The 20,000-nt window shown below is 38.6% G+C and overlaps 1 protein-coding gene and 1 long non-coding RNA gene across 8 annotated transcripts in view; one reads left to right on the forward strand and one right to left on the reverse strand.

Annotated features, from left to right (window-relative positions):
• LOC106878716 (transcription factor COE3) overlaps positions 1-20,000 on the forward strand; it is a 335,557-nt gene that overhangs the window by 276,155 nt on the left and 39,402 nt on the right. For all 7 annotated transcript variants that reach the window (XM_014928021.3, XM_014928020.3, XM_014928022.3 and 4 more), the window contains 3 exons: positions 3,494-3,624; positions 18,390-18,516; positions 19,231-19,319. In XM_014928021.3, the coding sequence (XP_014783507.1) occupies positions 3,494-3,624; positions 18,390-18,516; positions 19,231-19,319 (347 nt within the window). The remainder of the gene's footprint in view (positions 1-3,493; positions 3,625-18,389; positions 18,517-19,230; positions 19,320-20,000) is intronic.
• The window catches only part of LOC106878718 (uncharacterized), a 151,253-nt gene that overhangs the window by 71,932 nt on the left and 59,321 nt on the right, over positions 1-20,000 (reverse strand). The window contains exon 2 of the long non-coding RNA XR_008266602.2: positions 17,813-17,919. This is a non-coding gene — a long non-coding RNA (uncharacterized LOC106878718). The remainder of the gene's footprint in view (positions 1-17,812; positions 17,920-20,000) is intronic.

Genomic DNA, 20,000 nt, shown 5'->3' on the forward strand with positions numbered 1-20,000 from the left:
TATATATATATATATATATATGTATGTGTGTGTGTGTGCATATATATATACACACACACGCACAATTACGCATTTATATATAGAGAGAGAGAGTGAGAGACATAAACATATATATATATATATATATATATATATATAAATCCAACCTTATAAATATATATATATATATATATATGCATATATACACACATGCACACACCAATGAGTGTATATGCTATTGCTAATGTTATTGCCATAATTCCTAATGCTGCTGCTGCTGTAATCATTTGTTATTATTGATAACATGGCGTCTTCCGCGCCCACCACCACTAACAGTACTCACCCACCAGATAGCCGTGGACACAGAAACCTATTAGAGCAGCGAGTAGTAGTAGTAGTAGTAGTAGTAGTAGTAGTAGTGGTGGTAGTAGTGGTAGTTGCTGTTGTTGTTGTTGTTGCTGTTGTTTTATAGCGGCAGTCCATTATGATTGTCATTGCAATAAATATCGCCGAAGTCATTAATAGCGGCTGACAGTGGGGCGGGCGGGGGGAGGGGTAGGGACCTATAATAATAATATGCGTGCTTCTATGCCTAAGTCTATGTATGCAACCATCTATCTGTATGTGTGTGTGTGTATATATATACACACACTTACTCATATATATGTAATATATATGTACATATATATATATAAATGTATATAAAGTATATACATACATATTGATATACTTATAAGCGTATGTATAATTGTGTATGCTATACTATTTCGATATGCAAATATATGTATAAATACTCGTCTCTCTACACTCTTGGGTACACATGCCTGCGTGCAAGTCATGTACGTGAATACATGCCCATATATATATATATACTTGTGTGCGTGCATGCGCGTCTATATATGTATATGCGTATGTGTGTGTGTGTGTGTGTGCATGTAATTTTATATATATATATATATATATATATATATATATATAAATGGATGCATAACAATATACATTTCCATACGCTCACAAGCGCGCACACACACACATATATATTTAGAGAGAGAGAGAGGTAGGCAGGCAGACAGACAAACAGAGGGAAGAAAAGAGAGCGGGAAGAAGAGAGAGAGGGAGAAAGAGAGATGTTTCTATGTGTATGAAGCTATACGTACCTCTCTTGCACGCGTACGACATGCAAATTTATGCGTCTTTCTGTGTGTTTGCATTTCAAAACTGGCCGTTTGTGTGTTTGTATCTGTGGACGTGAGCGTCGAAGTTTGTGTCGGTTATTCAATGGCTCCATTTTTCCACACATCACCAGTGTTCCGCAGCTCAACAGATCCTTATTTCTAACCTTAACCGCACGTACCAGCCCCACATTAAGATGGCAGCCATTTCTTACAGCTCACGTGCATACACACACACACACCTAGACACCCATTTCATCTTTATCCATATTAACCATTATTCCAAATAATGCATGAGCACCCACCATCACCCTCTACCGACCCATCAATGTGTTTAACCGCAGCATCGTTTTAACGTCTCCTCTTCCAATCTTGCATGGATCGGATGGAGTTTATTCGTACAGGGTTGGTTTTTTTGCGGTCGGGCGTCCATTCAGGGAAGTGGGGACCAGTCAATTACATCATCCCCAGTATTTAACTGGTACTTATTTTGTCGACCCCGAATGGCTGAAAGGCAAAGTCGACCTCGGCGGAATTTGAACTGAGAACGTGAGTCTGAGGGATGAATTAAGACTACCACTCATATAAGCCATGGCAGGATTTGAACTCAGAACACAAACACATGGAACGAAAAATAAAACCATTATTTCTAGCAGAGGCAAAAGTCTCCTCGTTTACTCGCGTTCTTGCTGTTATTGATGATGATGATGATCTAGTGGTGGTGGTGGTGGTCGTCGTCTTTTTGGTGATGATGATGATGATGATAACGATACTGGTGGTGATAGTGATGGTTGTTGTCGATAATGATGTCTGATGGTGGTGTTGGTTGTGTTGTAACAAACTTGTTAATTGCTGCTGCTGCTGTTCACGGTGGTGGTGGTGGTGGTGCCGCCGCTGCTGCTGCTGCTGCTGGTATTGTTCTTAATGGTAGATGGATGTGTGGTGCGGTGTGCTGACGTTCGTGATATTCTTTGTACTAACAGTGGCTGCAGTCGCAGTCGCAGTGGTGGCGGTGGTGGTGGCGGCGGTGGTGGTTGTAATGGTGAAATTAGTTGTTTTCCTGGTGGCGACGGGGATGAGGGTGGGTGGGAGTAATGAAGTTGACGGAATCACGGTACATTTTTGTTGCCATCGTTGTTGTTGTTGCTGTTGCTTCTTTCTTTTGAAGATGATGGGTGTTTATCTTGGTAATGGTGCCCTAATGTTCATTGTTTTGTTGTTGCTGATGATGATGACGATGGTGGTGATGATGAGTTGGACGAGGAGATGATGAGAGGGGGATGGTAGTAGCGTTGTTGCTAGTGATGATGATGATGATGATGACGACGACGATGGTGATGTTGATGGTAATAATATGGCATACAGCAACTTAATATCATAATGGATGACACGGATTAATTGATGCCGCTATTAAAAATGTGATAACAAAATGATATCAACACCTCTTCGCATTTATACACACACACGCACACACACACACTTGTACATACAGTCATATAGACACAGACATATTTCCACACTTTGTACGAGCATGCACGCATGTAGACACACAGACAGACCCCAAAAAATAATAAAGCCAACTGAAGCACGTGCATACATACAAACATCATACTGGTATCTACCCACCACCCGACTAGAAGCACTTTATTCTGTCAGCGTGTATGAAGAAAGGTACCTTGGAACACTGCAGGGATTTACAGACCATCACCGTACCCTGTCCGTCGAAAGCTTCTGCTATTCTACCGGGCTAATGATAATGATAATGACAATAAGGCAGGGAGCTAGCAGAAAGGATGAGAGGAAAAGCTAAGCACAGAAGGATTTGAACCAAGAACCTAAGGGAATGCTGCTCAGCATCTTATCCGAAATTTGGTCTGTTATAGTTTTCCGCACACAGCGTTCAGTTGGTCTGCTAGAAAGTGCCAATGTCCTTTCCGAGCATTCCTCCCACTTAATTCGACTTTGTCTGTTTCAAAGATAAGGCTTCTTCTTAAGTTATGTCATCTGTTAGGACCGGTTTCCTGGTTTCTCTTGCCTATATAAATATATATACTCTCTTCCACCCTTGGACGGAACAACGGTCAGCAGGATTATTCATTTTCGCCAGCTGAGTGGGACTGGAGCAACGTGAAATGAAGAGTTTTGCTCAAGAACGCAACGCATAGCCCGTTCAAGGAATCGAAACCCCAATTTTACGATCATAAGTCTAACACCGTAACCACTAAGCCAAGCGCGTCGACTTCTGTGTTTCATTCTCTTTGTATATCAATCAATCTATTTTTAATCTAAACGTATCGAGTATTAATTCATAAAACTAATTGATTGATTGATTTCTTTTCCAGCCACACCCTGTATCAAAGCAATTTGTCCAAATGAGGGCTGGACAACCGGTGGAACAACGGTCATCATCATAGGCGACAATTTCTTTGACGGTCTACAAGTCGTGTTTGGTACCATGCTGGTATGGAGTGAGGTCAGTGCATATTGAACTTACATTTTTCTTTTTTACATTACTTACTCTTTTACTCCCTTTCTTGCTGGTTTCATTCATTGAACCCTCAACAAACAGGAGCAGCACTTGAATTTGTTTTTTTTGTTTTCCTTTCTTTTTTTTCCTTTATCGGTCTTCACAATCTGATTGCAAAATTTGTTTAATAATTCAACGATTTCTTAAAATGGTTTCTTGTTTTATGAATGAACCCTGTCTTGCGTGTCACATTTGATTCACAAGACATATTTGTCTGATGTCTATGCTTCCTATATGATTCGCATTCCCAGTTTTTTTTCAACCAGTCGAGTAACTTGGGTATTTATAAAAGAAGGCTTTATATTGCTCACAACGTATGAAACAATTAAAACTCTAAAAACTAGCATGGGCGTTTAGGACAAACTTACGAAGAAAAAAAATACCTTGGACAGGCAGGGTTAGGGTTAAGTTTATGATTTTAGTTTTTTAATCTTTTATTCTTGAATTATAATTAAAGAGATGAAGTGGGTGGCATTTCAGAGGGGACTGTTTCATTTTAGTAGGGACTCTCGCATTTCGGCAAAGGGGTAAAATATTTTGGAAGCCGGTGAAGGGTATTTGTCTTCTGTCCCCTCTCTTCGTCTTTCTCCCTTTATTCTTTCCCTCCTCTTTCTCTCCCTCCCAACATATACATATATATATATATATATATATATATATACACACACACACACATATATATATACATATATATTTATATATATATACGTATGTATACACACACACACTTATAAGGCTCATATATTTATGAATGTGTGTATATATGTTCCCGTGTGCGTGTAGGTGTGTGTTGGTGCATGTATATGTATGTGTGTGTATGTATATATGTGTATACGTATTTGGAGGTACGTATGAGCAATTCCTTACAACTCCCTTTTTCAATCAAGCTATATCTATATAATAATATTGACCTATATGTATATTTACTTATACATATGTATGTATGTATGTTTGTATGTATATTTGTGTGTGCATATATATATATATATATATATATATATATATATATATTAGTATTTATGTGTGTTATCTGCATAAATGAGAGAATCTTGTGGAATGAGCTCCTCCCTGTTATTCACTGGCACCAAATTGTCTTCGAACAGAAGCTTATAGATTGCTAAACACTTTGCTAACATTGTCTGGAAGCGTCCGTCTGCCAGCGACATGATTACAGCGCCATCTCTCGTCTGGCGAGCGTCTGTTGATGGTGATGATGATATTGTTGTTGTTGTTGTTGTTGTTGAGTATATTTAAAGGGGTTTTCGGAAGAAAGAACAGATTAGAGAGAAATACGTCTATTTTATGCACACACATGTCTGTATTTGTGTGTGTGTGTGTGTGTGTGTGTGTATACACATAATTGCTTACATACGTACGTGCGTATGTACGTATCTACATACATATAGAATCACTGCCTCACCCACCCCACCCTCACAAAGTAATGCACGAGAACTAAAAGAACACAAACAGTAAAAAAGAAGCCCTCTCTTCCGCCTCCTCTCGCCTCCGCCCCTCTCTGCTGCACATCTTCTCCCTCTCCCACCCCTTCTCTCCAAGAGACAAACGAAAGCAAAATAGATAGAAAAATATGGAGGGATCTATTAAAAAACACGGTAGCTACATACGGGTCCTTGCTCCACCACCACCACCACAACCACAACCCATCCTCTCTTTCTCTCTTTCTCTCTTTCTTAGCTTATTAATATCTAGATTTTAGTTCAATCGCTTCCCGAGCCTTTTTTTTTCTCCTCTACATCATCCCTATCATCATCATCATCATAATCATTGCTATCATCACCAACATTGTCGCTCCCGTTAACAGTATTAAAATTATTAAAATATTATTATTATTATTATTATTATTATTATTATTATTATTATTTGTTCCTTTTGGAGCTGTTATCTTTAGCGTCGTTCGTGTAGTCGTTAGTTTTGTATTTTTTTTTTTTTCACTTTGCCGTATGTGTGTGTGTATGTGCCATGGCATACATGTGTGAGTTGTATGTGTGTGGATCGGCAATGTGTATGTTTTCTTTCTATTGCTGGTCATATTCATTTGTTCCCATATTTGTTCCCTCTACCCTTGCCCAACCCTCCAGATTTGGTATAGTTTCTAACGATCTATACTTTCACAGTAGATCACACATGAAGATATATATATATATATATATATATAAATAAATAAAGTAATAGAGCTTATTATTTATTGAGAAAAGCGGCATCGAATCCATTCGATCTTTTCTCCCAGGTGTGATCTTTCAAGATGCTGGACGGATTCGTGTCCTTCGACTTTAGCAAAATCGTCTGGAGGAATCCAGCCATATTACTTACTCTGTGTAACTGTGAGAAACTCTGAGCAACGACAGAGTGGAATCACAGACAGAGACGTACATATACATACATACATACATACATACATACACACATATACGGTTAGTTAATCACGCGTGTAACAACGGAACAAATAAACCCGAGAATCATTGAAACAATTGAATACGTTTAATATATTACGCAAACATGGAGCACTCACATGTAGTACTCGAAGTTTCCCGGCAAGCCACGAATATGAAGTTATCCGATTGCCGATCGGTAATCGATGTCAATGCCGTTGGTGAGAGAGAGAGAGAGAGAGAGGCAGAGAATGAGAGAGAGAGAGAGAGAGAGAGTAATTGATAAGACTTTTAATCTTGACTCTTCTAAAGTTAATAAATATAAATATGGATGATCATTTGCCTGGAAGACAAACAGAGGATGTGAAGTGGAGGAGAAGAAAGACAAACAGACGGACAGACGGAGAATTAGATGGAGAGACAGAGAGACTGAAGAATGGAATAAAAGACAAAAAGTTTCAGCATCAGTCTTAAGACAAAATCTTTTTATTGCGTTCGCTAATGATTGTGATGGTGAAGGAGGCGGCGGTGGTTTTGGGGGTGGGGGTGGGTTTCGGTTGATGCAGGGTGATGTGGTGTGGTGGCGGGCAACCATCGTAAATCATTCATGACCTTGCAGCCATTCACTGTGACACTATCAACAGAAAGGTGAGAGTGTAATGGCGATCGAGGCGGTGGCGGCGGCGGCGGTATTGATGATGGTGGTGTTGGTGGTGGTGGTGGTGGTGTTTTGACGGTTGAAGGAGAGGATTTTTAGCGAATTTACAATAAGGCAAAGTGGAGATTAAAGCCGAGTCATCATCAACACTACGACCCTCGTCGCCACCGCCACCGTCATTAGCGCCCTTATCGTTCTCACCATCATCGACCCTCGTCATTATCACCCACCGTCATCATCATCATCATCATCATCATCATCATCATTATCGCCACCTTTACCACCTCCAATATCGTGACATCATTCCATCATCATCATCATCATCATCATCATAGTCATTATCCCCAACCCCTTATCATCTTCACCACCGCCCTCATCATCATTCTCATCATCATCAACATCCTCGCCTTCCTCCTTCCCCTCCTTCTCCCCCTCCATCTCCTCATCATTGTCATCATCATCATCGCCATCTAAGCCATCTCGGCTATCACAGATATTGAACCCACACCGTGACCTCAGCGCAACCACATCTGCTGCTGAATAAACTAAAACCTCAACACTTAATTACTACCGCCATCACCATCACCAATACCATGGTCCCTGGTTCAATCCTATTGCGTGGCATATAGGGTGGCTTCTACTATAGTCTCGGGCCGACCAAAGCCTTGTCACTGGATCTGATAGACGGAAACTGAAAGAAGCCCGTCGTATGTGTGTGTGTTGTGTGTCGTATATAGAAGCATATGTATATTTATGTAGAATATTGACTTCCTGTGTACACGTGTGTGTTTGTTTGCTTCAATGCTCCTGTGAATCTGTGTGTGCGTGTGTGTGTGTATCATAGTTTATACTATATGTATGTGTAATGTGTGCGTTGGTTGTACGCTTATGTGTGTATGTGTACTGCACAGGGCAGACGACAGGAAGCAGAACTGAATTATAATGGCGACTGATGTTCAGGGTCATTCCCGCCACAAATAACCGCCATTTATATTCTTACAATTCAAACCTGAAAATTAAACCCTGAATGATGGCGGCGTGTGTGGAGGTAGGAATGGGCAGTATTAGATTGGGGGGTGGGGGGTGGAATGAAGAGTTCATATTTATGAGAGATGCAGAGGTAATGAAAAAGAAGGAGAGAAAAAGAAATACATACACATATATACACAAGCGATATAACTCCAAGAGTCACTTTCAAAAATTACCCTTCTTGGCTCCTTGTTCCATCTGTTTGATAAGCTGTCGTCGCATCATTTTCTTCATTAACTCAATCCCGGCCGACCTACACGCCACCACAACCCCACTCCTTTACTTCCTTCCTTCCTTTCTTTCCCTCATTCCCTTCATCCTTTACTCTTTTTCTCTCTTCACGTCTCTCTCTCTTTCATTCGTATCCGTCTCTCTCGTACTCATGTCTCTCTCCTCACTTTCCTTGCCAATCTCTCTTTTACTTTGTCTCTCTTTCATTCGTTTCTCCTTTATCTATCTCTGTCTCTTCCAGACTCTCTCTCTTTCTCTCTCTCTCTCTCTCTCCTCCTTTCCATTCTCTGTCTGCCTTTCTCTGTATCAATCTATCTGTCACTCTTTCTTCTCTATGTTTCTCCCGTACGTTCTCTCTCTCTCTCTCTCTCTCTCTCTCTCTCTCTCTCTCCCAAACATCTATCTCTCCAACGCCTTGCTATCATCTTTTACTAACTCTCACCTTCAGCTTCCCCCTTATACGGCAGCCGGGGTCACGTGGAAGATGGGATGAGGATGGGCCAGGGGACAAACTTACCTTCACCCCCTTCTTCTGCTTCATGTTTGTCACGCTGGACAACAATCTCAACGCCTCATGAATGACAAATCATTGAAAAAGTAAAGCTGCTGCTGCTGCTACTACTACTACTACTACTACTACTACGACGACGACGACGACGACGACGACAGCATGCAATTGAATATATTGCCAATGCTGTATTTGTGTGACCCTTGTGTCAAATAAAGGGCTTTTTGCCTCTATCATTAAGCCAATTATTATTATTGCTAATTATTAACTGGTTCTCCGTCGGCTACGACGGCGACGGTACCATTGGATCCGATCGACTGAACAGCCTGCTCGTGGAATTAGCGTGCAAGTGGCTGAGCACTCCACAGACTCCGGTAGCCTTAATGCCGTTCTCAGGGAGATTCAGCGTGACACAGAATTGGACAAGGCCGAACCCTTTGAATTAGAGGCACACACATACACACACATACACACACATACACACACACTCATGGATATATTTGTGTGTATGTATGTATGTATATATAGTTCAAAAAAGGAAAAAGACAAAAAAAACAACGTGAGGACGTGATACGGATAGTATTATTGGACGCTCGGGAAAGGAAAGATTTATATATATATATATATATATATATATATATATATGTTGTACTTTTGAATGTGATAATGTATATTTTCACACACGTCCACACACACACACACACACACACAAATACATATATACACAAACACATACAAAAAATACATTATTGAATTTGTGAAAAATGTTGATTTTCGTGATAGATCGTCACATCAGAGGAAAATATTTCTAGTTTAGTTTTCTGTTTGTTTATATTTGTGCATATTGTGTGTGTGTGTGTGTGTGTGTGTGTGTGTGTGTGTGTGTGTGTGTGTGTGTGTGTGTGTGTGTGTGTGCGTGCGTGAGTACTTCTATTTTGTGTCAGCCATTTTGTGTAGAAAACTCACCGTACGATCAAAGATGGACGAAGGCAGCTGTGTGATTGCGTTGGTCAGGGCTTATGGGTGGCGTGATCACGTGTGCAATTGAATGACCTCGATAAATTAAAGTGTGTGAGTGTGTGTATGTGTACGCAAAAGATATATAGATAGATACATACATACACAGTCAGACATAAATATATACGCACATATATATGTGTATAAGTATATAAAGATATATAAAGAGAGAGGGGGCAAATGAAAGATATATATATATATATATATATATATATATATATATATATATATATATATATACATATGCTTGTTTGTATATTTATCTATGCTATAAATAACTAAATATTGTAAATATATGTTCATAAGTATATATAAATATATATATGTATACTATGTATACATATGACTATAAATAAATACATATACATACATAAATATGCATGTGTGTGTCTGTCGTGCTTTATATACCTCTTTATTAAGTACCCCTGAGGGAAGAGCCATCCTCTTTCATTCCGTCGACTTTGTTTAGATCGGAGACAGTCAATGTATATTTAGTTTTGATCGAAGTGTCTATCGATATTCAATGTTGTCATACAATATTGTGTATGTATCGATGCCTATTATGTGTCGTGTCTGTGTGTATCTGAGTTTGTAAGTATGAAGCAAACTCTGTGTGTGTGTTTCTATATTGAATTGAAGGCACACAAGCAGAACGTAGATTGTATATATGTTGCTGTATATAAGTATGGGGGTATGCATGTATATATATATATATATATGTGTGTGTGTGTGTGTGTGTGTGTGTGTGTGTGTGTGTGTATGCATATATATGTGTGTAGGTGTATACGTACCTAGATGTAAACATAGCTGCGTATATTTATTCATTAACATACTTCTAAAGATGCACACACATATTTATGCAAATATATACAAATAGATTTGTACACACGTGATAGATATGTGTAAACACAACAACTGGTGTTTGTGTGTTTACATCCTAGTAACCAGGCGGTTCGGCACAAGTGACCGATAGAATATGTACTGAAGTCGATTTGTTCGACTTGAGTTTTCCAAGATGATGCCCCAGCATGGGCGCAGTCTTAATGAATGGAACAAAAAAGATAAAAGACATGGGTAAGCATATATGACGGAGGCCAATAAAAGGGGAAACAGTTGAGTGTGTGTGTGTGTGTGTGTGTGTGTGTGTACATGTAAGTATATATATGTGTGTGTGTGTTTGTGCAGCGCTGTGTATATGCATCTATGTGTGTGTTTATTGAATTGTGTGAATGTATTCCTTTCATTTTGTTATTGATTTCAGTCATTAAACAACGGCCATGCTGGAACTCCGCTTCTAGTCGTATTGTAGTAAATGACGGTAAATATTTAGGTTAATTACTTATTGTATCGATCTCTGTTTATCAAACTGTTATGTTAAGTGACATTGAGCGATGCAATAAAAACAACAATACTGGGATTTTTACCGCTTCTCTAATCTAGAGAGACACCGGCGCAAATATGCGCCCACTACTTGACATCAAAGCATCCGAACGATCGGAAATTCTTTGGAGTCTGTGAATCTCGAAGTAATGCGGATCCAAGCCACAATCTTTTACTGCAGACACACACAGATACGCGCGTGCACATACATACATAACATAACATAACATAACATAACATCAATATTGAAATTATAACTGAAGATCCTAGACCAAGGCGGCTATAGGGATTGTTTCAGTTTTTAGGCTCCACATTCGAGTTATATTATTGTTATTATTATTATTATTATTATTATTATTGTTGTTGTTGTTAGTTAACGTTTTGTGTTCAATTCATTCCATGGGCAACACGCCTTTCATCCTTCCTGGGTTGATAAAATAAAGTACCCATGTCTTGGTATTGGTATCGATTATATCGATTATGCCGGCAACAAAGCTCTGAGGACATACCTCCACCGCCTCCTCGTGGAAGATGCGAGCACCTGCAAAGCCTAGTAGTAGTAGTAGTAGTAGTAGTAGTAGTAGGTGTGGTGGTGGTGGTGGTGGTGGTGGTGGTGTTCTTGGTCTGACATATGAGATCAATGTTGTCAATCCGGGCAGAGATTATGTGACAGTCGACTGTCAGATTCCTCCAAATATCTGGTGCACTCAGAGAGAGTGAAGGAAGGAGAGAGAGAGAGAGAGAGACGGGGGGGGGGGCGACAGGCAGGCAGCCAGACAAACCGACAGAGAAAATACATAGAAACATATGACTTTATATATGCTTGCGTGTGTGTGCTTCTGTATGCGTACACATATATATATATGTATGTATGTGTATATAGGCATGTATGTATATATGTCTTCAAATATATTCATATATGTGTGTGTGTGTGTAAATATGTATACGCACACACACACACACACATATATATATATACATACTTGTAGATGTATACATATATATGTGTGTGTGTATTTACACGTACATACACGTACACGACAACAACCATCACTCATTGTTTTACTATATTACGTTCTCATATTTACTGACATAGACTTAACCAGATATAAACACGTGCATACACACACCACACACTTACACATACAGCTCTCCACAACATCACATAACACAACCAGCTTTGTAGTTTAAAGGGTTCATAGATTGCGTGCCATCTGTGCACATCTAACTCAACAGCAGATCAACGATGTAAGCGACTTAATGTTAACTAACAGCCTTATAACGTTAACCTGATGTTCCTGGTTCAAACCCAGTTTCTAGTACTATGGAAGGTTAGTGTGACCCTACTGTAGATTTTTCTCCCATCGATTCTGCGTGGAATTCTAGTTCGTAGTCTACTAGTGGACACAGGTTATTTCTTCCTGTTCTTCTGATAAGGTACTGGATGTGCAGACCTATGTATGCCCAAATGCAGTCCATACTTGACCATCACGCCTTATCAGGGATCTATAAACAGGTCAAACTATGTCGCTTGACTTAATTTGGCACTTGATATAGTAGTAGTAGTAGTAGTAGTAGTAGTATTAAGGCATCTAGCTGTCAGAATCGTTTCGTTCTAAGTTCAAATTCTCCCGAGATCGACTTTGCCTTTCATCCTACCGGGATCGATAAGATAAGTACCAGTTGTGCATTGGGGGATGGCGGTGGATGTAATCGACTTACTCCTCACCTGAACTTGCTGGCCTTGTGCCAAAATTTGAATCCATTCTTCTTATGAAAGAATGGCAGAAACACAACAACAACAACAAACTTATTGCCTGTCAATACAAGAAATATCGATTTTATTGATTAGTTTTGTTTCCTTTTTAGTTTTGTTTTCTAACAGCAACATGTCCCCACTTCCTGTGTGTCCTCTCCCCTTGACATCCATGTTGCATTTTCCTCCTAGATTTTCTCCTACTTTGTTTTTATTGTTGCTTTATCTTTCTTCTCACTTTCTTTTATCTTCTTTTCCTTTTTCTTTTCTATTTTTTCTTCTTTCCTAATATTTTTAAATGTTTGATTTCGAAGTTTGAAAAATGCTTCTCTCCGATTCTTTTTTATTATTATTGTTATTATTATTATTATTATTATTATTATTATTATTATTATTATTATTATTATACGTTTTTATACGGAGAAAAGAACAAACTTACCACAGTGAAATTTAGACTGGCGCTTATTAAAGTTTCAGCTTCTAACAACTTAAATGTATTTGTGTGCCTGTCTGTTCATAGTACAACCGCATATAATATATATGTATCTATACATGTATAACTATATATATGCATACATATTTATACACATACACACGTGTGTGTGTGTGTGTAACTGACAGTAGTTATACATATATCAACCGTCCTCAGTCATCACAACCACAACTTCCAATACCACCACTCTACTACAACCAAAACCACAAGAACCGCCACCGCCACCGCCATTATCGCCGAACTCACCCAGCCGCCATAAGCTCCGTCGCCATTAGTAAATCTTAACAAAGAATTAGCTGGATCTCAAGAGACTGTTTCCTTAATAACCCAATTCTGTTGGTAGAGACGGACGTCAACTCTTCAAAGATGCCACACAACCATTCTAGTCTTCGAGATGTTCTTTAGCTTCTTGTAGAACTTGTTACTCTTCTCATTCTCCGCTTCCTCCCAATCCCGCTTCTTTCTCTTCCTCGTTCTCTTTATTGTCATCGTTTACTTCCTTTCTTTTTCTTTTTCATTTCCTCCTCTTTTTTTTTCTTTACCTTCACTCCTTCTTTTACACCTTCTCCATTGCCCATCTTCTCCTCATTCTTTCTTTCTTTCTTCTTCTTCTTCTTCTTTCCTACACGCAAGCGTACACACAGACACACACACATACGTAGATGCATACATTTATAACTATATATATATATATTTATATATGTGTGCATATGTATATGTATGTCTATCTATCTATCTATCTATCTCACACGTCTAGTCAATCGCACCTGACCTTCCTTAAACACTGTCATACAATATACAAAACAGAACACGGTAACAGCACAGCCCTACACACCACGCAGCAAACTACACACACCACAACACAAGCGTCTTATACACGGCAATGTTCTCATCACCCATCCCACATATTAAAGTGTGTGTGTGTAGATATAGGTATGTATGTATATGTGTATATATATAAATATGTTTGTATATGTATGTCACATACATGTGTATATGAATATATTTACATACATATACACATTCGAGTATATATGTGTGTGTGTACAAAAAGATATGTATTTATACATATACACACATATGCGCATGTATGTATGTAAATGTATGTTCACATTTGTGCATATAGATATAGATATATGTATATATATATATATATACACACACACATACACGCCTACATGCAAACAGATACACACGCACTTTCATACAGACACATACATGCACACACACACACACACACACTAACCAACTACCAACCACCTAACCTGCCTTCGCTCACTGAAACATTGTTTTTCTCCTTTTAATCTTTTATTCTTTCGTTTATTATTATTATTATTACTATTATTAATATTATTATTATTATTTTATTCGCTTTCTAACCCCATATCTTGGCAAAAGTCGGCTGCCAGTTCTCACCAGTTCTCGCCAGTTCTCGGTAGTTCTCGTCACATTTGCCATTCGCTTCCATTATTAATGAGAGTTTCACTGAAGACAAACTAAACGGCTGATGAAATGTCAAAATCACTCAACTGATCTTCAACACAGATAGTAACACACAATCGAATTAAAGCGGGAATTGGTGGGAGCGGTTGGGAGCGGTCGGTCGGTTGGTTGGTTGATTCAAGAGGGAGGGAGGCGCGGGGTAAGCGGTGGTGCTGGTGCTGGTGGTTCTAGAGTGGATGGGGGGGCAGGAGGTTCTAAAAGTTAGAAAAAAATAAACGAACCTAGAACTGTATATATATATATATATATATATATATATATATATATATATATATATATATATATATAGTGTGTGTGTGTGTGTGTGTGCGCGCGCGTGTGTGTATGTGTGTATACAGATGTAAAATTAAATGGATGAATCAATATATATATGTGCGTGTATATGTGTGTATGTATGCATATATATGTGTGTGTGTGTATGTATGTGTATGTGTGTATGTATATATATATATGTGTGTGTGTGTGTGTTATATTATATAATATCGTATTGTATATTTTCATTTAAAACAGTTTGACTCGATTCCATGCCACTTAATGCTTCATAAGCGTCTTTGGGAAACCAAGCTCGATAGGGCTCAGATCTGAGCCTGAACGAGCGAGGTTCCTGCAAGAAGGAGCCTGCGAAACTTTAAGTGACATAGAACCGAATCAAAATGTTTTAAATAACAATATACGCAATTCAACTGTCTTTCGTTTATCCACTCACTCGTATAAATATATATATATATATATATATATATATATATATATACATACATACACACGCACACACGCACCATAAACTGGAAGATTGCGAAATTAGTGTTCAGTAACACAAGGTAGAGAAAGATTTTGTAACTAAATACAATTTACAGGGTGAATATTTTGCTACTTAAAGTTTCACTTGAGGAATAGCATGATAATACACAGGAATATATGTTTGTATACGCATATGTATAATTGTATATACGTGTGTGTGGGTGGGGTGCATGTGTGTTTTTGTGTGGTAAATAGATACACACACATGTGACCCCACGTGGCATATCTCTAATCGTCCAAACAAAGTATTTAATCACTGAGAGTGCTCTATTACTAATTAGAAATTAATAAGTGCTATGACCAATGTCTCTGTGGATTAAAATAAACGTTAAGAATGAATATCTAATGCACACACACACACACACACACACACACACACACACACACACACACACACATATGTGTGTGTGTGTGTTATTTATATATATTTACACACACACATGTATATATATACATAGCCATTTTTCTTATTGTTTAGCTACCAAATAATTCATTTATGCTAATCAACCCGTGTGTGTGTCTGTGTTTCACATAGACATATGAAATTTGTCAGAAGAAACGGGTAGACACACAGAGCCACCCATACATATATATATGTGTGTATATACATACGAGTGTGTTTGTGTGCGCACGCGCTTTTATGTGTATATATCAAAAAGTATATGGATAAAACAAAGATAGATCCACGTTGACAGAATTTGAGGAATGAGGATAAAGAAACACATCGTTACCTATTGGGACGAACAGACAGACAGGCAACTAGGAAGGCAGGCAGACAGGCAGGCAGGCAGGCAAGCATGCATGCAGGCTGGCAGGCAAGCACGCAGGCGGGCAGACGGGCTGGCAGGCGGGCAGGTATGTGAGGGCTATCCAGGCAGGGAAGTTATGAAGAATATTCTCACCAAACCGAAGATCGCCACAGGAATCAACGTCGGGTAGATAGCATCGTTGCAATGATTAGATTTTCTCATTGAGACACCTGCGACATGCCTCCACACCAGCGCCACCACTGCCGCCACTCGTGCCACCGCTGCAACTACCACCAACACTACTACTACTACTACTACTACTATTACTATTACTACTACTGTCACTACTACTATTGCTACTGCCATTACTACTACTACTACTACAAGAGCTGCTGCTGCTGCCCCTCATTTTCATCCTCTCCCTCCTACTACTCTACTAGTGCTTCTGCACCTCATCGTTCTCTTCCTCTTCCTCCTCCTACTACTACTACAACTACTAAAATTACCATTATCACCATCACCACCAGCATCACCATCCACTACTCTTACCACCACTACCACTTCTACCATTGCCATCGCTGCCACCCACCCACCCACCCACCCACTATAACGAGAATTATTAATACTACCTAAAAACCGGTCTCATTAAAATAACACCGGCCATCACCGACCACACCATTTCCGCCACCACTGACTCTCATCAGCGTGTGTGTTCGTGTGTGCATGCACATGTGTGTCCGTGTGTGCATATGTATATGCACACACATAGAGAGAGACAAATAGATAAGTATCGGGATAGATATAATATGTACATATATATAATACATGTGTGTATATATGAATATATGTATATGTATATATGTATATTCGTTTATGTGTGTTCATATATGAATAAGTCGGTGTACGCATATATATATATATATATATATATATATATATATATATATATATATATATATATATATATACAGATATTTTGTAGTGTGTGTGTTGATTCTAGATTGTTCTTAAGACAAAAGAGTCTAAATAGGTAAATGGGGGAGGGGAAGAAGTGTAGAGGAGATAAAAGTCTGGATTGAAACGAGACGAGACGACGAGAGCCGTGAAATGACAGACCTCCATTTTCACAAGACGCTGATAGACGGCACTAAACAGCGACGATGCGCCCGCTAATTTAGATGTCTGCTTGGCATCTATATACACACCTACATACACACGCATATATATATATATATATATATATATATATATATATATATATATATATATATATGTGTGTGTGTGTGTGTATGTATGCGTGTGTTTGTGTATATGCACGCACTGTTTGGTTTACTTATAGAAAGTCTCGTCAACGATTTCTCGTTTTTATTCTTGTTTGTATGGATTTTGCACGTTTTTTCGATGTATAAATGATTAGAGTGACACCATTTATAGAATGGTTTGTGTCTGTGTACGTCTATGTAGATCTGCTTCGATGTTTTAATGAGTAAATATGTATTCAGTGTTGGATTCGTCATCAATTTTAAAAGTCTATGAAGACATCAGCCATATTATTTTCTTGGTTTCCGCCAATCTCCAGAAAATGAAAGAAAAGAAAAAAAAAAATAACAGATTGTCTTTACCTGAACAGCATGTTAATTCGGGAGGTTTGATTGTTGATTCCTTGTGATTATTTCCCTTTTCTTACTTGGAGTTGGTCTCCATGCCGTTAGGTATTTGTTTACCTTCTCTGGAAACAAAAAAAGTTCCAATAAATCAAGCATTTGTTTTGCTTGGAATTTATATTTACTGTTTTCTATATTTGTTGTTCAAACTGATATACATACATACATACATACATACATACATACATACATAATACATACATACATACATGCATACATACATACATACATATGCATAATGTAGGTATTGATGTTGATCTGGTTGGGGTTTTTAAAGTAATAACTTTTAATCGTCAAAGATATTGACTCCTACGATCAATAAATATTTTGTATATATACATCTCTCTCTTTTCTCTCTCTCTCTTTCTCTCTCTCTCTTTATATATATATACATACATATATAGAGAGAGAGAAAGAGAGAGCTAGATAAACAGATAAACACACACACACGCACGAACACACGTGCGTGTATGTATGCCTATGTATGATTCTTTCTTCTCATCGAATGTGTTCGATATCTATTTATATATTACAGTTGATCACCTCTCACGCTATCAGGGTACAGACTCCACCTCGACACATTCCAGGGGTAGTGGAGGTGACATTATCCTATAAGTCGAAGCAGTTTTGTAAAGGTGCACCCGGCCGATTTGTATATACAGGTAATATCTCACACGTTTTATATTCTGTAATATATTGTGTATACGCTTATACCAATACACACACAAATGCACATATATATATAAGGGTATGTTTGTGTATATATCTTTGAAAGTGTGTGTGAATGTGTGTATGTTTGTCTCTCTCCACCGCTTAACAACCGGTGTTGGTGTGTTACGTCCCGTTGCTAAGCGGTTCAGCCAAAGAACCGACAAGATAGGTACCGTGCTTTAAAAAAATAAGTCTTGCGGTTGATTCATTCGCCTAAAATTCCTCAAGACTGTGCCCCAGCATGACCGCAGCCTAACGACTGACACAAGTAAAATATAAAAGACACACACACACACATGTTTATCTATTTATTGTTTGCCCGTTTCGTTCTGTTATTGTTTTGATCCCACATCTCCCGGCAGCCTTCTTGCCGGTTGCCACCAGAAGGGAAACAATGTTATCGCTAAAGGCGCGAAATTGCGTTTGACCCTCTGGCCGTTAACTGAGGAAGAATTGGAGACTTTCGTTGTCTGTTTTCCGTTCGTCTGTGCATTTACTATACGGTTTTTAACTGTATGTGTCTGTGTGCGTGTGTGTGTTTGTGTGTGTGTTTGTGTGTGAGTGTGTGTTGTCTATATGTATACATGTATATTGAAATGCTTAATTTTTACCTTCCTGCCATAAACATTTATCTTTTCCCATTCTTTTCCCGTTCGGAAATGCAGCCTTAACAGAACCGACTATAGACTACGGATTTCAGAGGCTTATGAAACTTGTACCCAGACACCCTGGAGACCCAGAACGGTTACCAAAGGTTAGTAAGGTCCTGTCGGTGTTGCTGACACACCTATATTCATTGTATATATTTGACAGAGCCCGTATTATCTCTGATCTACCAGACCAAGACCAGGGCTGATCTGGTCTTACAGGTACACACTGGTATTAGCAACAGCGAATCTAGAACTTCATTATCCAATGTCTCTTCCATTTTTAAAATAGTGTGTTGTAATTTGAAGGGAATTTCGTGGTTATTTTTAGCAGATCAATTGACCACATGTTCTCTTGTAGTGGTGTTGTGTTTATTGTTTAGTCTATGGCCAATTTTGATCACGTGATGTATAGTAAAAGATAACGATGATGATGATATGACTTATACTTTCACAAGACACAAAATATTTTCATCTGTTTTCTTTGTTTTTTTTAATGCATTTCCTAATAACCTTTAATTATAAAGATAAGACGTCGAGCTGGCCGAATCGTTAGCAGGTTGGGCCAAATGCTTCGCGACATTTCGTCCATCATTACGTTCTGAGTTCAAATGCCGCCGATGTCGGCTTTGCCTTTTTATCCTTTCGGGGTCGATGTAATCGATTTGCCCTTTTCCCCGAAACCGAAATTGCTGGCCTTGAGCCAAAATTTGAAACCAGAAACATTTAATTATTAAAAAATGCTGTAGGATTTTTATTTCTATATGCGTCGAACACTGTTTCTTTTT

Source organism: Octopus bimaculoides, chromosome 22, assembly GCF_046866305.1.
Source record: "Octopus bimaculoides isolate indiv1 chromosome 22, ASM4686630v1, whole genome shotgun sequence".
NCBI lineage: Eukaryota > Metazoa > Mollusca > Cephalopoda > Octopoda > Octopodidae > Octopus > Octopus bimaculoides.